Source organism: Tachyglossus aculeatus, chromosome 17, assembly GCF_015852505.1.
Source record: "Tachyglossus aculeatus isolate mTacAcu1 chromosome 17, mTacAcu1.pri, whole genome shotgun sequence".
In the NCBI taxonomy this organism is placed as follows: Eukaryota; Metazoa; Chordata; class Mammalia; order Monotremata; family Tachyglossidae; genus Tachyglossus; species Tachyglossus aculeatus.
In genome coordinates this window covers 35,724,523-35,743,012 of record NC_052082.1, presented here as the reverse complement: position 1 = coordinate 35,743,012, position 18,490 = coordinate 35,724,523, and the positions used below count along the sequence as shown (strand labels likewise).

General features: G+C 46.7%; 1 protein-coding gene across 4 annotated transcripts in view; it reads right to left on the bottom strand.

The window, feature by feature from the left end:
• Nucleotides 1–18,019, bottom strand: part of STARD7 (StAR related lipid transfer domain containing 7) — a 36,808-nt gene extending 18,789 nt beyond the window's left edge. Inside the window, exon 1 of one of the 4 annotated variants that reach the window (XM_038759406.1) lies at nt 17,775–18,019. In XM_038759406.1, coding sequence (XP_038615334.1) covers nt 17,775–17,839 — 65 coding nt within the window. In that variant the 5' untranslated portion in view covers nt 17,840–18,019. Of the gene's footprint in view, nt 1–1,810; nt 1,930–2,618; nt 2,643–17,774 lie in introns of those variants that run through there. The other 3 variants (XM_038759405.1, XM_038759404.1, XM_038759403.1) reach the window with 3 other exon arrangements.
• Between the last annotated feature and the right edge of the window lie 471 nt (nt 18,020–18,490).

The window sequence follows — 18,490 nt, the reverse complement described above, 5'->3', positions numbered from 1 at the left end:
CCCGGACCCAACTACTGGAGGAGTCTTCAGGGCAGTCAGAGCCATGCAAAGTGGCACTGCTCAACAAATGACTGATTGATGATGCCCAACAAGGGGAGAAATTGACCCGGACCCAACTACTGGAGGAGTCTTCAGGGCAGTCAGAGCCATGCAAAGACACTCTGACCCTGATGGCACTCCTGCTGAAATCTACAAGGAAGGAGGGGACTCCCCGCTTCACTAACACAACCATGTGGAAGAAACCCCGAGGAAACAGCAAAGCGTCGCAAAGGTGTCGGCCATCACTACCATCTTCGAGAAGACTGGTGAAAGATGAGTTCCCTTGCTTACTGCTGCCATGTGATTTGCTGTGGTTTCCAAGATCGGGGAGGTGATGGGGTTGAAAGGAAGATGATGAGAAAGGCGTGGAATCGTTCAGAAACAAAGGGAAGCATGGAGGCGGGGGAATGGGGAAGGAGAGAGTTTGGAGCCATCACCCCCCACTGACTTGCCGCCCCTTCCAGCCCCCCTGTCCCGGCCCCAGGAGGCTCCGGTCATCCTCACGGGATCTCGGGGTTGGGCCGGAGGCGCCTTCACCCTAAGAGTTTAAGCGGGTGCGCCCACCTGGGGCTCCGCCACGTGAGAGGTGGAAAGGGCGAGACGTGGGGGTAGGGAAGGTGGGGCCACGGAGGAGGACGATCGTTTCATCGTTCCCCATGAGTCAAGGGCGGGAAAGGGCAAGGCTGCCTTGGGAAAGAGTGCCAGGGGACACAGCTTCGGCAGGTCTCGTGACAGCAAGAAGGCGGAGGCGGACTGAGAAGTACAAGTATAGGGCGAAGAGGGGCTGTTTGCCCATGACGGGGCTGGTGTTATACGATGGGGATGTGGAGACAGAGTGAGGCAAACTGGATTGGGAGAGTAGTAATCGTACGGATTAAGCACTAGCCGTGTGCAGAGCACCGTCCTAAGCGCTGAGAGTGAAGATACAGATGGGAATTAGACATCATTCCCGTCTATCGAGGCAGGGGGCTGATAATCATGAGTCGTCGGGAAGCACTGTTGGGGGCGGGCGACCTGGGGAGGCACGGAAGCAGAAGGATTCACCTAAGCCTCCTTCCTCCTCTTGGAAAGTTGCCGCCCCGTGTTCTCTTACACGCGGAGGGCAACTCCACCCGCACAGCGACGGAGGCACAGAACCGCTCCGCAAAAGCAACCACATGATGCTCCAAGTTGGGCGCAAGTGCATTCATTAGTATTATGCTGCCTATGAACCCATCAGTGGAAGGGAGTCTTTGTCAATGAGGCTTTTGTGTAGGAGAGAAAGCAAATCAACACCACAGCTCAAGCAGTTCACAAAAAGCCACGGGGCAAAAAGCCAGACAAGCAAACAAAAACCCAAAGGCCACACCAATGAGGGCCTTCACAAAGGGGGCGGAGCTAAACACACCACCAAATCACCCCTCGCTAAAATAAGTAAAATAATTTTTGTTGGCCAGTTTGGCCCTCACGATAAAACCCCAGAGGCTTCTCTTCCCTCTGGGGGTGTCTTGTTAGCAGCTCAAATTTGACTTTCTTCGCAGTTGGAGCATTCTGAGCTGGCCAATTCCTACAGGTGATACTTGTAAAAGATCCCGTTAAGATCAAGGGGCTATTGAGCTTGGGACACACAGCATGTCGAGTGTCACGGCAAAATTAGAAGGACTTTGTATGATACTGGAATTGGGCAGGGGGAGGGGGAGAGAGGAAGGGAGAAGAAGGGTAGAAATGTGAGACCACTGCCCCGATTCTTTTCATAATGTCCTGGAACCTTCCCCGGATTGAGGCTACCCACCTGCAGTCCAAAAGCCGCACTCAGAGGGACACCTACCAATGTTCCGATCCAGAATGACCACCTGGAGTCAGTCCGCTTTTTAGGTTCCAAGATCTCAGTGTCCCCCAACCCTGGATAAACTGAGAAAACAAATCACAACTGGCAGTCACCTGCGACACTAACTGTCTGTGGGGCCGAAGGGTGTTGCACAACAAAATAACAGAGACGTGAGGAAAGAAGGGCCAAACTGAGAGTATCGTGACCAACTGGGGGAAACAGTTGGCGGCTTCCTTTCCTTCCACCAGGACTGAAGTGTTATCTAAGTGTGGAAAGGACTGACCTAAGAACTCCCCGTTTAGAGCGTGCCGTCATCTGGACGAGTACAATAAAGACAAACTTCTGCTCAACTACTCTGCCCGAAGGACAGTGGGCGTTTTGTCAACCCAACCAAGATGCACCCACCCGTGAGGAATCTGTCCCACCTCATTTTTCTTCTTACAGCACCCCTTGGCTGGCAAATTTTTTCTGAACAATGGTGCACCCCTCTGAACTCGGTCCACTGGGGTTTTGAAAACAGAAGCACGCTGTTTCGACCCCAAGACTTAGGCCGGCGGTACAGAAACCGCAACTCCTTCCCCACCTGTTTCGGCGTCTCATGAGGATGCTCTGGACCGTCGAAGTTTGACGAGTCCTCTGAATGAGCTGCCCTTAACTCATCAACGTGGGCATCGTCCCTGTCTTCGCTCAACAATTTCTTTGGTTCTCCCTCACGCGGTCCTGAAAACCTGACGCAAGCTGTGGGCGGAAATGCCTCCAAGAGGGCACAGACCTGGGAGTCCGAAGGACCTGGGTTCTAATCCCGGCTCTGCCACGTGTCTGCTGTGGGACGTTGGGCGGGTCACTTCACTTCTCTGCGCCTCAGTCACCTCGTCTGTAAAACGGGGATGAAGAATGTGAGCCCCATACGGGACAGGGACTGTGTCCAACCTGATTAGCTTGTTATCTACCCCTGCGCTCAGTACGGTGCCTGGCACATAGTAAGTGCTTAACAAATACCATTAAAAAAAAAAATAGAAAAAAAATCCAGCCACTGCTGATTGCTTAATCCTGCCTGAAACATTGGTGTAGTCGGGTGTTTATCAGATAGACAGAGGTTCCGCCCGAGGGGTGGTTGTGACTTGGAGTGTGATTCCCGTTCCGAATCCCTGCCGACTGAATGGGGGCATCCAGGAACCAGATGAGCTAACTGCATGAGAGTCTGAGGCCAGAACCGAGCTGCATCAGTCATTCCCAAACAGTGTCTGCATTGCTCTCCCCACTACTATTTAGAAGTTCTTTGAGTTGTTCTTCCTGAACCGAACCTAAACCGAACAAAGGAGAACAAGTAGAGTCGCGTTACTACAGATCTGGAACCAAGCTGCATAGGCAATCGGGCCTCCTCCGATCGATTGCATTTAGTGAGCAACTTAAAGTTGCAGGGCAACTGTAGTAAGTGCTTGGGAGAGAACAGGTTGGTAGTCGCTCTCTGTCCACAGGGAATTTACAGTCTAGAGGAGCAGACAGACGGAAATACAAATCAGTAAATTATGGGGTGATTATCAAGTGCTCAGAGACTCCCAATCAGTAAATTATGGGGCGATTATCAAGTGCTCAGAGACTCCCCCAGAACAGCCGTGGAAAGGAAGGGGTTGTTTATCTCCTTCCACTTGCCCAGGGCAACTTGGGCAAATCTTTTTAAAAACTGCTAGGATTGTTAGGTTCCCATGGCCCCCAGACCCAACTGATGCCCCAATGTGGTCTTTATTCTCTCCTCCCCTGCCCCCGCTGTGCCCACCCTAAAGGGCTCCGTGACTTTCAGGCGGGCTAGGCTGAAGTGCACGCCCTCGGAGAGGCGCCTACGCAGATTCCCATGCCAGGGTTTGGCCTCCTGCCCTGTACACATAGCAACCAACTCTCCACGTTCAGTTGGCTGGCTCCTACATAAACGGTGGATTGGAACGAGAGGCTCCTCGGGGCAAAAAAATGGAAGCTGGAACAATATCCTACGCTGGTTTTCAGGAGCCCATGAAGGAGAAATCTCACCGTGGGCCACCAACAATTACTTATTGTAAGGGGGGAAACCTTACTTGGGTTTTCTTTGGCTCCGAAATGGCACTGACTTGGACTCGATGAGAGTGGCTGACGAGAAACAGGATTTGGGGTAGTGTGGGATCCACCGCAGCTCTATTTAACTCTGGTCATATCATTAGATACTAATCAGCAGAACACCCAAGGGCGGTGGCAGAAAAAGAAGGGACAAAAGCCTCTTTTCCCAGATAGGACAGGAACGGCTTTAGTTTCGGTGACAGCACACAAAGTACCTTGCTCAGCAGAGGCCAAAAGGACTTTAACGTGGCCAATTGTTAAATTACTTACAGGGGGGGAGAACTAGAAAAAGAGGTTGATTTCCTTCATCTACTGAAACCAGTTCTAAATTTATACCGTTTTCTTTCCGATTCTGAACACTCACTTTGGGGCATTTCTCAATTTCCTTCCTCAACTTACTGTTGCGAAGCAAAGTTACAGGACATTAAAAATACGCTCCTTTATCACTCCGATAATCACGAGTGAAGGAAGGCAACGAAATCTAGTGGATAAGAGGCCTGCACATTAGGAGATGCAGGGTGGTCTAGTGGAAACAGCCCAGGCCTGGGACCTGGGTTCTAATCCTGGCTCTGCCATCTGTCTGCTGGGGGACCTTGGGCAAGTCACTTCACTTCTCTGCGCCTGTCACCTCATCTGTAAAATGGGGATTGAGACTGTGAGCTCCAAGTGGGACAGCCACTGCATCCAACCTGATTAACTCGTATCTAGCCCAGTGCTTAGCACAGTGCCTGGCACATAGGAAGTGCTTAACAAATACTATTATTAGAAATAATAATATTCCTAGACTTTGAGCTCGTCTTCAAGACTGTGAGCCTGCTGCTGGGTAGGAGACGTCTCTGTTGCCGATTTGTACTTCCCAAGCGCTTAGTACAGTGCTCTGCACACAGTAAGCGCTCAGTAAATACGACTGAATGAATGAAAGGAAAGAAAAAGGAGGCCTGGATTCTATTATTCGCCCTGATATTGACTCTCAGAGTATCCTGGGGCAAATCAAGCCCTCTGCACAAGTTCCCTTGATGAGCTGAAGAAAACAGTACTAAGACTGACAGGTGAAGTGAGTTCCTTAGGGGAAAGAAAATAGAAGTCCAAGGTGGTGGTGGTGGTAGAACTCAGAGTCCAGAGGCTTTAGTTTTGAGTAAGAATACAAGAAGCAACTGAAGAATACAAGAAGCAATAACAGGTTGGGCATGCTCCAGAAAGGGGACGTTCAGACACGTTAGAACTGTACAGTGATGGCCAAGGATGATTTGGATATAATCTGATAACGGCGGTTTTTACCGGCGCTAAAACCAAGTGTATTGACAGGAAGAAGAAGAAGAGCTCTTTGGAAAGCCATTCACCTGTGACACCACATGAAAGTCCCTGCGAACAATCTTCTAAGAACCAAGGGCAAACAGTGCACATTCTCTAAACCGAATATATCAGCAGGGTCAATTTCAAAGCACACAGAATATCAAACGCTAAGCAAGATAAGGTGACTCTTCCACCAAAGCGATTCATTCAACCTAAAAATAATGACAAACTTCTGGAGAGGAGCCCTTTGAAACCACCGTGCCACTCTATTTTAGATGAAAAGGGATTAGAGTACCGACTATGACATCTTTTTAAAGTCTACTGTGCGTGTGAAAAACGAACAAAAAAAATCAGCCTGCCGAAGGCAGGAGCGTCAAGTTTTAACAACGTTATAAAAGAAAACTCAAAATATAATAGGGGTCTACTGGGAGACTGCCAGGCTATAGTTTGGTCCTTCAAAAGAGGGAAATAATAGCTAATCATCTGCCAATGGAGCTTTCATTTGGGAGAAATTCCTGAGACCCAGACCCCTGTTCCTCTCCCCCTCGCCTCGCCCTTCCATCCCCAAACTCCCAGCACTTCAGATGACCTTGAGAAATACTATACCAGGCATTCAACTGAGGCCAGTAAGGGTACTCCAGATCCGGATTTTTCTGTCTAGAGGAGGAGTCAGTACAATAACAGGTTACCCACTCACCACCAGCCCGCCCTGCCTCCCATTCTAGCCCCACAGAGTCACCTCCCAATGTAGTTTCCACATTGGGCAAAGCAGTGGGCACAGTGGGCGCAGGGGTGGTGCCAAGCTATGGCAGAAGATGATGCAAAACAGAAACAGCCCTGATATCTATTTCGGAAAACAGAACACCCCCAGGCCCCCGACCCCGCAACAAGAACTCCCTTCTAAAATCTTGGATTGGTTTCCGGAAGGAAACGTCAAGCTGTAACGTACCGCTATGTGAGGCCTAGTGGAAAGGAATCAAGAGACCTGGGTTCTAGTCCCAACTCCACCACTCGCCTGCTTGTGAGCTTGGACTAGTTGCTTTACTGCTCAGTTTCCTCACCTGAAAAATGGGGACGAAACTGTGGTGATTGTTGGGCGCTTACTATGTGCCAGGCACTGTACTAAGTGCTGGGATGGCTATAAGTAAATTGGGTTTAAGAATAATAATAATAACAATGACGGTATTTGTTAAGCGCTATGTGCAAAGCACTGTTCTAAGCGCCGGAGGGCTACAAGGTGATCAGGTTGTCCCACGCGGGGCTCACAGTGTCAATCCCCATTTTACAGATGAGGGAACTGAGGCCCAGAGAAGTGAAGTGACTTGCCCAAAGTCACACAGCTGACAATTGGCAGAGCTGGGATTTGAACCCCTGACCTCTGACTGAAAAGCCCGGGCTCTTTCCACTGAGCCACCCTGCTTCTCTGTGTCAAACAAGTTGGACACACTTCCTGTCCCACATGGGGCTCACGGTCTTAATCTCCATTTTATAGAAGGGGTACCTGAGGCACAGAGGAAGTAAAGTGACTTGTCCAAGGTCATCCATCAGACAAGTGGTGGAACTGGGATTAGAACCCAGGTCCTTCTGACTCCCAGACAAGTGCTCCATCCACCAGGCCACCCTATTTCCAAATGACTGTTCACCCTCCTGACCTGTATGGCTTAAGGGCAATGGCCAATCTGATTATTTTGTATCTACGCCGATACTTAGCACCAAGTGAGCATTTACTAAAACTGTGAGCCCCTTAATCAATCAAACTTGTTTGATTTCTATCTGCCCCAGTGCTTACAGCACTGCTTGACACACAGTAAGCACTTTAACACAAATAATACACTTCATAAATACCATCACTGCAACATCCTGGCACAGAATGGATTGCGCTGAGAGAAGAAATTAAAATGTTTGGCGGCTACTGGTGGATACATTTCACGAAGCGCTCAATAAATACGACTGAATGAACGAAGTTTTAAAAATAGTCAACTGGTTAAAAAATCCATTCAGTCGTATTTATTAAGTGCTTACTGTGTGCTGAACACTTGGGAAAGTAAAATACCACAAACATAAAGAGTGATAATCCCTGCCCACAACCAGCTCACAGTCTAGAGGGGAGAAGACAGACATCAATACAAATATATAAAATTACAGATATATGCATAAGTGCTGTGGGGTGGGGGCAGGGAGAGCAAAGGGAGCAAGTTAGGGTGACGGAGAAGGGAGTGGGAGAAGAGGAAAGGGGGGGCTGTAGTCTGGGAAGGCCTCTTGGAGGAGATGTGCCTTCAGTAAGGCTTTGAAGTGCCGGAGAGTAACTGTCTATTGGATTTAAGGAGGAAGCGCAAGCGTGTTCCAGGCCAGAGGGAGGACGTGGGCCAGGGGTCGGCGGGCGGGACAGGCAAGATCAAAGCACAGTGCGGAGATTAGTGGCAACAGAGGAGCAAAGTGTGCAGGCTGGGATGTAATAATAATAATAATAATGGCATTTATTAAACGCTTACTATGTGCAAAGCACTGTTCTAAGCACTGAGAAGCGAGGTAAGGTAGGAGGGGGTGAGGTGATGGAGAGCTTTCAAGCCAATGGTGAGGAGTTTCTATTTGATATGGAGGTGGATAGGCAACCACTGGAGATTTTTGAGGAGGCGGGGTGACACGTCCTGAACGTTTCTCCAGAAAGGTGATCCGGGCGGCGGAGTGAAGTTTGGGCCGGAGTGGGGAGAGGCAGGAGGTTGGAGGTCAGCAAGGAGGCCGATGCAGTAATCTAGGCAGGATAGGATGAGTGACTGTAGTAACGCGGTAGCAGTTTGGATGGAGAGGAAAGGGCAGATTTTAGCGATGCCAACGCTGGTTTATGCAACACAAATCTGAGCTAACTGCAAGGCCTTGGAAGTCAGAACTATGACTTTACTCCTAGCAAGAAAAAATGATATTCTAATCTCTAAATTTTGCCTCAAAATGGGCAATATAGTTAAGATGAAGCATAACAGAAAGAGTTTTTAAGTGCTTTCTGTGTGCTAGAGCTGGGAAAAATGTTTTTAGTGGAATCAGAATTGTCTTGCTCTCCGTCAACTCCGTATTCAGAAGCCACATTCAAGACCTGCTACGAGTGTGCAGGGTATACGTACAACTGAAGACTCGGCCTAGTGGAAAGACTTCAAGCCTGGAAATCAACAGACCGGGGTTCTAATCCCACCTATAACCCCTGGCCTGCCGTGTGAACTTGGGCAAAGTACTTCTCTGTGCTTCCGTTTCCTCATCTGTAAAATGGAAATGAAATACCCTTTCCTCTCCTACTTAGACTGTGAGCCCCATGTGGTGTCCCATGTGTCCAAACTCATCTTCCCACCCAAACCCTGTCCACCACATCCCTGTAGACACCACCACCGCCTTCTGCTCACATGCCCGCTTCACTGGCTGTCACTCAAAGTCTGTCACCAAACCCTGTCAGTTCTACCAACACAACACCTCTAGACTCTGCCCCTTCCTCTTCATCCAAACTACTTCTACGTTAATCCAAGCCTTTATCCTCTCCCACCTTGACGACTGCGTTGGCCTCCTCGCTGATCTCCCCGCCTCTCTTGTCTCTCCCCTCTCTGGTCCAGACCTGACTCTGCTGCTTGGATTGTTCTTTTTTTTAAAAAAAAAGTTCAATCCACATCTGCCCACTCCTCCAGAACCTCCAGCGGTTGCCCATCCATCTCCGCATGAAGCAGAAACTCCTTACCATCGTCTTTAAAGGGACTCGATCAGCTTTCCCCAACCTATCTTACCTTGTTTGCTCTCCTAATACAATGCAACCTGCTCACTTCATACCCATTTACTCTGCACCAATCTCCTTACTGTACCTCGCTACTGAGCCCTTGGCCACATCCTTCTTCTGACCTAGAACTCTCTTCTGGCTCATACCTGAAGATAACCCACCTTCAAAGCCCTACTAAAAATCACACCTCCCCTAAAAGGCCCCCTTGACTCATTTTCCCTATTGTCTTTGCACTTCAATTGTTTTCCTTAAGGCACTTGATAGTCCCCACAGTACTTATATACATTTCCATTTCCCCTATCACTGGCAAACTCCATACCATTGATTGGTTGATATACTCTTGTGCTTGGCACATACTAAGCCCTTAAAAATTAGCACGGTTATTATTTGTTGTCCAATGCCCTAGTGTATATATACATATATATATATATATTTGCGCTATATATATTTGTTTTATATATATACATACTTTATATATATTTGTTTTTTATATATATTTGTTTTATATATACACTTTATATATATTTGTTTTATATATACATATTTGTTTTATATATATATTTGTTTTATATATATACACAATTTATATATATTTGTTTTATATATATATATATAGCAATTTTTTTCCAAGTGTTTTCAGAAAGTGACGCCTGCACTTCAACTTCCTTTGCCTAAACTCTTCCCATCCTCCTCGCATCCATTTGTACCGTCCTAATTTCCAGTTTCCCAATCTTCTGGAGGGAAGGAAATCTTCTCATCTATCGTTATTGTATTTGTTAAACACTTATTATCTGTCCAGTCCCAGTCTGAGCACTGGGGAGGATACAAGTTAATCAGGTTGGACATTCCCTGGCCCATTTGAAAGAAGGCGAACGGGTACTGAATCCCCCAGTCCCCAACGTGTCTACCAATTCTGTTATAGCGTACTTCCCCAGTCGCTTATCACAGTGTTCTGCACATGGCAAGCGCTCAATAAATTCGACTGATTGACTAGGTACCAGGCCCAGGCTCTGCACCCTAGACCGCGCTGCTTCTCTGGCCTCGCTGCGGAGGATTTGGGAAAGGGATTCGGTCAGCAGCAAATGGAGGGAAGGCAGAACACAGTCCTTCAGAGAAGCAGCGAGGGCCGGCGGAAAGAGCACAAGCCTGGGAATAGGAGGGCCTGGGTTCTAATTTCGGCTCCGCCGGCTGCTTTGTGTGTGACCTCGGGCGAATCCCTTTAACTTCTCGGTGCCTCAGTTTCCTCCGCAGGCGTGGGAGTCGGAAGACCTGGGTTCTAATCTCGGCTCCGCCAGTTGCTTTGTGTGTGACCTCGGGCGAATCCCTTTAACTTCTCGGGGCCTCAGTTTCCTCCGCGGGCGTGGGAGTCGGAGGACCTGGGTTCTAATCCCGGCTCCGCCAGTTGCTTTGTGTGAGGCCTCGGGCGAATCCCTTTAACTTCTCGGGGCCTCAGTTTCCTCCACTGTGCAATGGAGATTAAATCCTACTCCCCGCTACCTAGAGAAGCAGCGTGGCTCAGTGGAAAAAACCCGGGCTTGGGAGTCAGAGGTCATGTATGTTGCCGACTTGTACTTCCCAAGTGCTTAATACGGTGCTCTGCACACAGTAAGCGCTCAATAAATACGATTGAATGAATGAGTTCTAATCCTGACTCCGCCACATGTCTGCTGTGTGACCTCGGGCAAGTCACTTAACTTCTCTGAGCCTCAGTGACCTCATCTGTAAAACGGGGATGAAGACTGTGAGCCCCGTGTGGGACAACCCGATCACCTCGTATTCCCCCCTCCAGTGCTTAAAACAGTGCTTGGCACATAGTAAGTGCTTAACAAACGCCACAATTATTACTAGAGTGAGAGTCCCATATGGGGCAGAGACAGTGTCCCCTCCCCATCGCCCCCCACGCCCTACCCTATTCCCCTCCCCAGAGCACGTGTATATATGTATTATTCTATTTTATTAATGCGTATATAGCTATAATTCTATTTATTTTGCTGGTAGTGACACCTGTCTACTTGTTCTGTTTTGTTGTCTGTCTCCCCCTCCTAGACTGTGAGCCCGTTGTTGGGTAGGGATCATCTCCATCCGTTGCTGAATTGTACTTTCCAAGTGCTTACCATTCCTTCATTCATTTAATCGTATTTATTGAGCGCTTACTGCGTGCAGAGCACTGGACTAAGCGCTTGGGAAGAACAAATTGGCAACAGATAGAGATGGTCCCTACCCAACATAGGGCTCACAGTCTAGAAGGGGGAGACAGAAAACAAAACATGTAGACAGGTGTCAAAATCATCAGAACAAACAGAACTGAAGCTATATAACAATAGCAATAATCATGATGACATTTGTTAAGTGCTTACTATAATAATAATAATAATATAGTGGCATTTATTAAGTGATTACTATGTGCAAAGCACTGTTCTAAGCGCTGGGGAGGTTACAAGGTGATGAGGTTGTCCCACGGGGGGCTCACAATCTTAATCCCCATTTTCCAGATGAGGGAACTGAGGCCCAGAGAAGTTCAGTTAGAGAAGCAGCTGAAAGAGTGTGGGTTTGGGAGCCAGAGGTCATGGGTTCTAATTTCGACTTCATCATCATCAATCGTATTTATTGAGCGCTTACTGTGTGCAGAGCACTGTACTAAGTGCTTGGGAAGTACAAAATGGCAACATATAGAGATAGTCCCTACCCAACAGTGGGCTCACAGTCTAAAAGGGGGAGACAGAGAACAAAACCAAACATACTAACAAAATAAAATAAATAGAATAGATAGGTACAAGTAAAATAAATAAATAAATAAATAAAGAGAGTAATAAATATGTACAAACATATATACATATATACAGGTGCTGTGTGGAAGGGAAGGAGGTAAGATGGGGGGATGGAGAGGGCGACGAGGGGGAGAGGAAGGAAGGGGGTTCAGTCTGGGACTTGTCTACTGGGTGACCTTGGATAAGTCACTTCACTTCTCCGGGCCTCAGTTCCCTCGTTGGTAAAATGGGGGTGAAGACTGTGAGCCCCTTGTGGGACTACTTGATCACCTTGTACCTCCCCCAGCGCTCAGAACAGTGCTCGGCACATAGTAAGCGCTTAACAAATGTCATCATTATTATTATAATTAGAAGGGGGAGACAGACAACAAAACAAAACACGTAGACGGGTGTCAAAACCGTCGGAACAGATAGAATTAAAGCTCTATGCACATCATTAACAAAATAAATAGAAGAGTAAATATGTAAGAGTAAAATAGAGTAATAAATCTGTACAAATATATACAAGTGCTGTGGGGAGGGGAAAGAGGTAGGGCAGGGGGGGATGGGGAGGAGGAAAGGAAAATGGGAGCTCAGTCTGGGAAGGCCTCCTGGAGGAGGTGAGCTCTCAGTAGGGCTTTGAAGGGTTTAGAGAAGCAGCGTGGCTCAGTGGAAAGCACACGGGCTCTGGAGTCAGAGGTCACGGGTTCAAATCCCGGCTCCGCCACTTGCCAGCTGTGTGACCTGGGGCAAGCCGCTTGACTTCTCTGTGCCTCAGTTCCCTCACCTGCCAAATGGGGATGAAGACTGTGAGCCCCCCGTGGGACAACTTGGTGACCTTGTATCCCCCCAGCGCTTAGCACAGTGCTTGGCACATAGTAAGCGCTTAACAAGTACCATCATCCTTATTATTATTAGCACAGTGGTTGGCACATAGTAAGCGCTTAACAAGTACCATCATCCTTATTATTATTAGCACAGTGGTTGGCACATAGTAAGCGCTTAACAAGTACCATCATCATCATTATTATTAGCACAGTGGTTGGCACATAGTATGCGCTTAAGTACGATCATCATCATTATTATGAGCACAGTGGTTGGCACATAGTAAGCGCTTAACAAGTACCATCATCATCATTATTATTATGAGCACAGTGGTTGGCACACAGTAAGCACTTAACAAGTACCATCATCATCATTATTACTAGGAGCACAGTGGTTGGCACATAGTAAGCGCTTAACAAGTGCATCATCATAATTATTATTAGCACAGTGGTTGGCACATAGTAAGTGCTTAACAAGTACCATCATTATTATTATTATTATTAGCACAATGGTTGGCACATAGCACTCAACAAGTACCATCATCATTATTATTATTAGCACAGTGGTTGGCACATAGTAAGCGCTTAACAAGTACCATCATCATCATTATTATTATTAGCACAGTGGTTGGCACATAGTAAGCGCTTAACAAGTACCATCATCATCATTATTACTCTTAGTACAGTGGTTGGCACATAGTAAGCGCTTAACAAGTACCATCATCATCATAATTATTATGAGCACAGTGGTCGGCACATAGTAAGCGCTTAACAAGTACCATCATCCTTATTATTATTAGCACAGTGGTTGGCACATAGTAAGCGCTTAACAAGTGCCATTATTATTAGCACAGTGGTTGGCACACAGTAAGCGCTTAACAAGTACCATCATCCTCATTATTATTAGCACAGTAGTTGGCACATAGTAAGCGCTTAACAAGTACCATCATCATCATTATTATGAGCACAGTGGTTGGCAGATAGTAAGCGCTTAACAAGTACCATCATCATCATTATTACTAGGAGCACAGTGGTTGGCACATAGTAAGCGCTTAACAAGTACCATCATCATCATTATTATTATTATGAGCACAGTGGTTGGCACATAGTTACGCTTAACAAGTACCATCACCCTTATTATTATTAGCACAGTGGTTGGCACATAGTAAGCGCTTAACAAGTACCCTCATCATCATTATTATTATGAGCACAGTGGTTGGCACATAGTAAGCGCTTAACAAGTACCCTCATCATCATTATTATTATGAGCACAGTGGTTGGCACATAGTAAGCGCTTAACAAGTACCACCATCATCATTATTACTATTAGCACAGTGGCTGGCACATGGTAAGCGCTTAACAAGTACCATCATCATCATTATTATTATTATGAGCACAGTGGTTGGCACATAGTTACACTTAACAAGTACCATCACCCTTATTATTATTAGCACAGTGGTTGGCACATAGTAAGCGCTTAACAAGTACCATCATCATCATTATTATGAGCACAGTGGTTGGCAGATAGTAAGCGCTTAACAAGTACCATCATCATCATTATTACTAGGAGCACAATGGTTGGCACATAGTGAACGCTTAGCAAGTACCATCATCCTTATTATTATTAGCACAGTGGTCGGCACATAGTAATGGCTTAACAAGTACCATCATCATCATTATTATTATTATTAGCACAGTGGTTGGCACATAGTAAGCGCTTAACAAGTACCATTATTATTATTATTAGCACAGTGGTTGGCACATAGTAAGCGCTTAACAAGTACCATCATCATCATTATTATTATTATGAGCACAGTGGCTGGCACATAGTAAGCGCTTAACAAGTACGATCATCATCATTATTATGAGCACAGTGGTTGGCACACAGTAAGCGCTTAACAAGTACCCTCATCATCATTATTATTATGAGCACAGTGGTTGGCACATAGTAAGCGCTTAACAAGTACCCTCATCATCATTATTATTATGAGCACAGTGGTTGGCACATAGTAAGTGCTTAGCAAGTACCACCATCATCATTATTACTATTAGCACAGTGGTTGGCACATGAGTAAATGCTTAGCAAGTACCATCATCCTTATTATTATTAGCACAGTGGTCGGCACATAGTAAGCGCTTAACAAGACCCTCATCATCATTATTATTATGAGCACAGTGGTTGGCACATAGTAAGTGCTTAGCAAGTACCACCATCATCATTATTACTATTAGCACAGTGGTTGGCACATAGTAAACGCTTAGCAAGTACCATCATCCTTATTATTATTAGCACAGTGGTCGGCACATAGTAAGCGCTTAACAAGTACCATTATTATTAGCACAGTGGTTGGCACATAGTAGGCGCTTAACAAGTACCATCGTCCTTATTATTATTAGCACAGTGGTTGGCACATAGTAAGCGCTTAACAAGTACCATCATCATCATTATTAGCACAGTGGTTGGCACATAGTAAGCGCTTAACAAGTACCATCATCATCATCATTATTATGAGCACAGTGGTTGGCACAAAGTAAGCGCTTAACAAGTACCATCATCATTATTACTATTAGCACAGTGGTTGGCACATAGTAAGCACTTAAGTGCCATCATCATAATTATTATTAGCACAGTGGTTGGCACATAGTAAGCGCTTAACAAGTACCATCATTATTATTATTATTATTAGCACAATGGTTGGCACATAGCGCTCAACAAGTACCATCATCCTTATTATTATTAGCACAGTGGTTGAAACATAGTAAGCGCTTAACAAGTACCAACATTATTATTAGCACAGTGGTTGGCACATAGTAAGCGCTTAACAAGTACCATCATCATCATTATTACTATGAGCACAGTGGTTGGCACATAGTAAGTGCTTAACAAGTACCATCATCCTTATTATTATTAGCACAGTGGTCGGCACATAGTAATGGCTTAACAAGTACCATCATCATCATTATTATTATTATTAGCACAGTGGTTGGCACATAGTAAGCGCTTAACAAGTACCATTATTATTATTATTATTATTATTATTAGCACAGTGGTTGGCACATAGTAAGCGCTTAACAAGTACCGTCATCATCATTATTATTATTATGAGCACAGCGGTTGGCACATAGTTACGCTTAACAAGTACCATCACCCTTATTATTATTAGCACAGTGGTTGGCACATAGTAAGCGCTTAACAAGTACCCTCATCATCATTATTATTATGAGCACAGTGGTTGGCACATAGTAAGCGCTTAACAAGTACCCTCATCATCATTATTATTATGAGCACAGTGGTTGGCACATAGTAAGTGCTTAACAAGTACCATCATCATCATAATTATTATGAGCACAGTGGTCGGCACATAGTAAGCGCTTAACAAGTACCATCATCCTTATTATTAGCACAGTGGTCGGCACATAGTAAGCGCTTAACAAGTACCCTCATCATCATTATTATTATGAGCACAGTGGTTGGCACATAGTAAGTGCTTAGCAAGTACCACCATCATCATTATTACTGTTAGCACAGTGGTTGGCACATAGTAAACGCTTAGCAAGTACCATCATCCTTATTATTATTAGCACAGTGGTCGGCACATAGTAAGCGCTTAACAAGTACCATTATTATTAGCACAGTGGTTGGCACATAGTAAGCACTTAACAAGTACCATCACCATTATTATTATTAGCACAGCGGTTGGCACATAGTAAGCGCTTAACAAGTACCATCATCCCATCCTCATTATTATTAGCACAGTGGTTGGCACATAGTAAGCACTTAACAAGTACCATCATCATCATCATTATTATGAGCACAGTGGTTGGCACATAGTAAGCGCTTAACAAGTACCATCATCATCATCATTATTATGAGCACAGTGGCTGGCACATAGTAAGCGCTTAACAAGTACGATCATCGTCATTATTATGAGCACAGTGGTTGGCACACAGTAAGCGCTTCACAAGTACCATCATCATCATTATTATTATGAGCACAGTGGTTGGCACATAGTTACGCTTAACAAGTACCATCATCCTTATTATCATGAGCACAGTGGTTGGCACACAGTAGGCGCTTAACAAGTACCATCATCCTTATTATTATTAGCACAGTGGTTGGCACATAGTAAGCGCTTAACAAGTACCATCATCCTTATTATCATCAGCACAGTGGCTGGCACATAGTAAGCGCTTAACAAGTACCTTCATCCTCAGTATTATTAGCACAGTGGTTGGCACATAGTTACGCTTAACAAGTACCATCACCATTATTATTATTAGCACAGTGGTTGGCACATAGTAAGTAAGCGCTTAACAAGTACCATCATCATCATTATTATTATTATGAGCACAGTGGTTGGCACATAGTTACGCTTAACAAGTACCATCATCCTTATTATCATGAGCACAGTGGTTGGCACACAGTAGGCGCTTAACAAGTACCATCATCCTTATTATTATTAGCACAGTGGTTGGCACATAGTAAGCGCTTAACAAGTACCATCACCATCATTATTATTATGAGCACAGTGGTCGGCACATAGTAAGCGCTTAACAAGTACCATTATTATTAGCACAGTGGTTGGCACATAGTAAGCGCTTAACAAGTACGATCATCATCATTATTATGAGCACAGTGGTTGGCACATAGTAAACGCTTAGCAAGTACCATCATCATTATTATTATGAGCACAGTGGTTGGCACGTAGTAAGCGCTCAACAAGTACCATCACCCTTATTATTATGAGCACAGTGGTTGGCACGTAGTAAACGCTTAGCAAGTACCATCATCACTATTACTATTATGAGCACAGTGGTTGGCACATAGTAAGCGCTTCATACACGCCGTGATTATCACTGCGGAGGCCTTCCCAGGCTGAGCCCCTTCCTTCCTCTCCCCCTCGTCCCCCTCTCCATCCCCCCCCCCCATTTTACCTCCTTCCCTTCCCCACAGCACCTGTACATATGGATATATGTTTGTACATATTTATTACTCTATTTATTTCCCTTGTCCATATCTATTCTATTTATTTTATTAGCATGTTTGGTTTTGTTCTCCGTCTCCCCCTTCTCGACTGTGAGCCCACTGTTGGGTAGGGACTGTCTCTATATGCTGCCAGCTTGGACTTCCCAAGCGCTTAGCACAGTGCTCTGCACACGGTAAGGGCTCAATCAATGCGATTGATTGATTGATCACTGTGGTGGTGGCGGTGGAGGGTCCGCACCTGTGCAGTTCGTCCTCCTGGATCCTCTCCTGGTCCCAGAGGAAGATGCCGGCCAGGGCGGCCATGAGGCGGCAGGCCCGGCCGGGGCCCGGACGGCCACCGTTGGGACCACCAGCGTTGGGGCCGCCACCACCGGGACCACCACCACCACCGGGACCACCGGGACGACCACCGGGACCACCAGCGTCGTCGTTGCCAGCGGCGGGTCCCCGGGGCGTCCCGGCGGGGAGGGCCCAGCCCCCGAGCGCGCCCAGGAGCCGGCGGCCCAGCACCACGGAGCGCCCGCGGCCCAGCATGGCGCGGGACGCCCCCGGCCCTCCGCCCCCACAGCCGCGCGCGCGCGCACGCGCCAGCCGCGGCCCGCCCCCGCCGCCTCGCGATTGGCCGCCGCCGCCTCGCCCCCGACGCTCATTGGCCGCCCCGCACGCCCGTCAACCCCCGGCCCCGCCCCCCTCGACCCGGCGAGGCTGAGGGAGCTGAGGGGGGCTCGACCGCCGCCATCTTGGGGGGGACGCCCGGGCGGCCGCCTCTTCGGCTTCTTCTTCAGAATAATAATAATAATGGCATTTATTAAGCGCTTACTATGTGCCAAGCACCGTTCTAAACGCTGGGGAGGTTACAAGGCGATCGGGTGGGCCCACGGGGGGCTCACAGTCTCCATCCCCATTTGACAGATGAGGGAACTGAGGCCCAGACGATCATAAATAATAATAATA